General features: G+C 41.2%; 1 protein-coding gene across 1 annotated transcript in view; it reads right to left on the reverse strand.

Annotated features, from left to right (window-relative positions):
* The window catches only part of Cd28 (CD28 molecule), a 93,331-nt gene extending 89,299 nt beyond the window's left edge, over window positions 1-4,032 (reverse strand). Inside the window, exon 1 of the mRNA XM_005397016.1 lies at window positions 1,500-4,032. Coding sequence (XP_005397073.1) covers window positions 1,500-1,506 — 7 coding nt within the window. The 5' untranslated portion in view covers window positions 1,507-4,032. The remainder of the gene's footprint in view (window positions 1-1,499) is intronic.
* Window positions 4,033-4,696: the final 664 nt, after the last annotated feature.

A 4,696-nucleotide genomic window follows, 5' to 3' on the forward strand; every position in this document is an offset into this window, starting at 1 on the left:
TTAGCTCAGCGGCAAAGCGCCTGCCTGGCAAGCGCAAGGTCGTGAGTTCGGTTCCCGGTACCAGAGAAAAACCAAAAAAAATAAAAAAATAAAAAAATAAAAATAAAAATAAAGATTATAAAAAGGTGAACTTAATTTTTTTTTAATATATTGAGGGGAAATAACCAGGAAAGGGAAAACCAGTCTCTATAACCAAATGACAGAATGATGCAGAAATGTGTGTAATTTATGTATACTATTACATGAATTTCCCCATGCTATCCCAGGTCATTCTCTCTGTCAGTTTGAACTATTCATATCATCCATTCTAAAACAAGGGTAACACAGCTTTTATGCACATATCTGAGGTTAAAAACCAAATCGTTTTCTACAAAAGCGTATAATTTTCAAGTTACCTCAGAGACAAAATGAAAGATGAAACAAAAATGTTTTGGACTCTTGAGCAGTTTAGTTCACTTCTTTCATGAATGTCAGATGTTTGAATCTTTGGCAGGGAACCTCTAGAAGTTTCTCCAATGCTAAATTCTCACATTTAATGCATATTCCAGGTTTTTTGTTTTTTTTTTTAAAAAAAGAGAGAACAACTTTGTTGACCACTCTGAAAATTAAACAAAGAGCCAGTGGTTGGTTCCACAGACGAGCACGAGACCAGAGACCAGCAGACCTGCTACTTGCCCAGAGCATGAGCTTGCGAGATTGGAGATTCACCAAGCCTCTGAGCTTCACTCTTTCCTACTTTAACAAAACTGCTTTCAGAACTTTAGAGTCAGTTCAGCACCTTGCACAAATGTGTATGAATTTGAACAATGCACTTATCCTTTTTGAGTCTGTCTCCTTACCTACAAAAATAGAATAAGAATACCCACTTCACAGAGTTGTTGACAACTAAATGAGAAATTATAAAATATGCTTACGGTAGAGGAGGTGCTTCATGTTAGCTCCCTTTTTCAGCTGCTCGCCTTCTCTGCACGCCTACCCTGTTTCTTAAATGCTTTATGATAGCTTTAAAGTATGATTTTCATTCATTTTTTAAACCTTTGTATTGAAATATAATACACATGCAATAAAATATTGTGTGAAGTACACAAACAAGACCTTTTTTATATATCTATACTAGCAAAGAAACCCATCAAAGTCTGATATAGCACATTTATTTCTCAGAGTGAAATGAAGAACATTTATTTCCAGCACTCCAGAAGAAACTGACATTTCGCCTTCCATCAGTACCCCTCAAAATCCCTATTCTGATTGTCAAAGTTTTTACTCTTAAATATTTTAAATGAGGGAATATCCATACCAAGGAATAAAAAAGCAATAGTGAAAACAAAGGAAGTAGAACTACATATGCTAACGTGGAAAGATCCCAAGTCATATTGCTCTGTATTACCAATAGCATTGAAAATGAATACCAGAAATTACAATAGAAATGATGTGAGATGAGAGGAAAATGAAAACAAGAACAATAGACAAACTTTTTCAAGAATTTTTTAAATCCTCACCACACATGCCCTTGCTTAGCAGCAGAGAAAGCAGCCAAACTGAAGTCAGCACGGAGATGGGAAGCACAGCAGGAAGCACTGGCGGACCCCATGTTCACAGATGCAGATGCCCTCCCCTCCTGACTTGGACATCACCAGAGCCTGAGGCGAAACTCCTCAAAATCCCTGTGGCACTCCACCTTCCCTCCCCACAGCCAGAGTGAAAGACAGACAGTCCCGCGCGTTCCGACCATCACAGCCTTGCTGTGCAACAGAATGGATATCAGCAGCATTGCGATTTAACAGATTCTTCTAAAAGTCACAGCCAAATGCAGTTGCTCCTCAGCTGTGGTGAATAAATGTGGCCCCATGTGATGACTGGCCCAAACCACTGATGGTGAGCCTTTTAGAGACGAGGGCCCAAACTACAATGCAAAGCCCACTTATTTATTCCAAAGTGCCAACACTGCAATTAAGCCTAAACAGTGAGGTTTCAGTTTAGGAAAAACAACTCATACATTAACATCTTTTGTCTTAAAAGAAAAACAAACAACACATGTCATGAGTTCCCCACCACGGGCCCAAGCCACTGGAATGGGGCAAAGCTTTGTCTGAAAGAGACCCAAACCCATCTGATTTGCATTACACCTTCAAAGTAACCTTTTGTTAATACCTAGATTTAATTAGTAAATAACTCAATTATTTCAAACAAATAGTAAACAAGAGGCTTGTTTTCAAAATATTATAAAAGCTGGTAATTGAATACCACATTCCTCTTCCCTCGGCAGGCTGCTGTGAATGCGTGGACATGTTATAGTTTTACATTAACACTTTTCCTTTTGCAGTTGTCAGCATGAGCCTTCCAGCCTCCTTGTTAAGGATTCTCACAGCCGCAAATCTTCTCCACTGTGATGTCAGCTTCTTTCCTCTTGTCTTACTATTTGTGGAGATAGAAACTACCAATGTCTTTCTTATAATGACCCTTCAAATGAGTTGGACCTTTATCCTATCAGATAAAGAATCCTATAGTTTTTTGTTTTTTTTTTTTTTACTTCCCTCACAGACTTTATTCTCCAAGTCTTAATTATATTCTTGCTCTTCTCTGGAGCTCTGCCAGTTCCCCACATCCTCCTTCAAGGAGACATAAAGTAGCCACAGTTCGGGTCGGATTAGTGCTGGGAAAGGCCACTTCCTGCCCTTTGCCTTTCATACCTCCCACTATCTTATTGGTTTTATAAATAAATAGTATTTATTTAACTAATTGTATCCAGGCTGCCATATTGGGTTGAAGTCCACCTTTCCCCATCTTGTGTCTCAGCATTTTGATCTTGTCCTGTAAATTATCGTTTTTGTACTTACCCCTTTGATCTTTCATATCTAATTTAAAATGTTTTACCCAGTGGATTGTCTGGATCACTTTTTATTTGGTCTTTTCTTTTCCCACTTTCTCACAAAAACTTTTACAAACTCAAGAAGTACCCTTCCAGAAGTCAACTCGTCTTTCAAGATTCACTGAGACTCTCCCTGTCTCTCCCATGCCAGCCTCAAAGCTATTGTTGCCACACTATAGTAATGAGAGCCTCCATTTATTGAGAGGTTGTGCTAAGGTGTGTGACAATCCCTCCTGTCATTATTTCCTCACAACAGCCAAAAGGGGCAGATCTTATTATTTTATTGAAGAACTTGAAGTGAGCGAGGTTGAGTAATTTACTATGGTCACAGAGCAAGTGAGTGCTACATTCACTTGCTAGATGGGTCATGTGGCTACAGAGCTCATTATGCCGCAGTGCCACTGCCCCCAAATCAGTGCTCAGCAGCAGTTGGATGTGTAACATCCTAGGCCAGTGTGACTCCTCTCATAAAAGAATATGTGACAATCAAAATCAGTGACAATCATGAGTCAGCAGAATTGGAAAGAGGAAAAAGGGAAAGAATGATAAGTAAAAGAGACGGAAAGACAAGGCAAGACTGACGAGAAGGGAGAGAAGAGGGGGCCATGGCCAGAGGCCATTGGAAGATCACGGAGAAGGTTTTTCAGGTGACCTTTCTCTGGAAGACTTTCAAGAGTTTTGTTCTTCTTGATCGTAAAAACAATTATGTGGGGCAGAAACAAACTGTGCATGTAGCTTGCATTTCTTACATACCCCTGAACTCAGACAAGGATGAACAGGAGAAATATTGCCAGAGAAATATTCAGTGAGGAGTATTTGTTTAAATGGATTTTTTCAACTGTTAATTTACCTCCAAATAGTTTGGAAGAAATAAACATTATTTCCTATATAAGTTTCTTACTTCATTATCAACAAAAAATTTTTATGAAAATGGAATAGAAATGTAAGGAAAAAAACTTCAAAGCCATTTATCTGCACACAGTTATGTGACTATGCGGGTAGACATCAAGAGACAGGATCGCAGCTGAGTGCCAAGCTGCAGGTAGAGACAGTGTGGGAAAGGGAGAAGGGTAAAGGACTTTTTCAAACAATACTGTAGTGGATTGATAACTAGTGGTCAACTTATAACCCCCAGCTGAACTGAGTGAGTGGTGCTGGGTGTGGGAGGCCCACCTGAGGACTGTTGTCAGCAGCATAAGAGGCAGACCTGGAGAAGAAGAAGCAGGCTGTTGGGAGCTGAGAGAAGCTGTTGGGAGCTGAGAGAGACCGTGGGGAGCTGGCTTCCTGATGAACTTGGCTGTTTTCATCCTCCGAGGAGCTCAGGACCTCGCTGGCACTGAGAATGGCTTTGGTTCACTTTGGGGAGCTCTGGTCCTTACTTGAGCATAGCTTCCCGGTTCCAGAGGGGAAGATGATGCACTGCCCGACTCTTGGAAAAGCTTGCTGCATTGGCTTCCCTGATGGGAACTCGGCCATCCTGATCATCGGAGGAGCTCGGGACCTCACAGTTGCCAAGGATGGCCGTGGTACCTTTTGGGGGAGCCCTGGTTCTTCTGAGCATCACTTCCTGGCTCCAGTGCAGATCCCTCAGCCTGCTAGCACAGATCCTTCTTCCTGTTGGCATAGACTTTGTAGATTCCACCACTGACCTTTGGGCCTTTCCAGCAGATCCGTGAAAGAGGCCTGCATGGGACGTTGTCATGGGTTCTGGGCCTCCAGCTGGATTTATGGAGGCATTATTATGAGCTCTGGGTATTTAGCTCAATTCATGTAGGACATTGTTGTGGGATCCAGGCCCTCAGCTGGATTCCTTGGTCTTAGTGTGTG

Source organism: Chinchilla lanigera, unplaced genomic scaffold (genome assembly GCF_000276665.1).
Source record: "Chinchilla lanigera isolate Chin_1 unplaced genomic scaffold, ChiLan1.0 scaffold00056, whole genome shotgun sequence".
Lineage (NCBI taxonomy): Eukaryota > Metazoa > Chordata > Mammalia > Rodentia > Chinchillidae > Chinchilla > Chinchilla lanigera.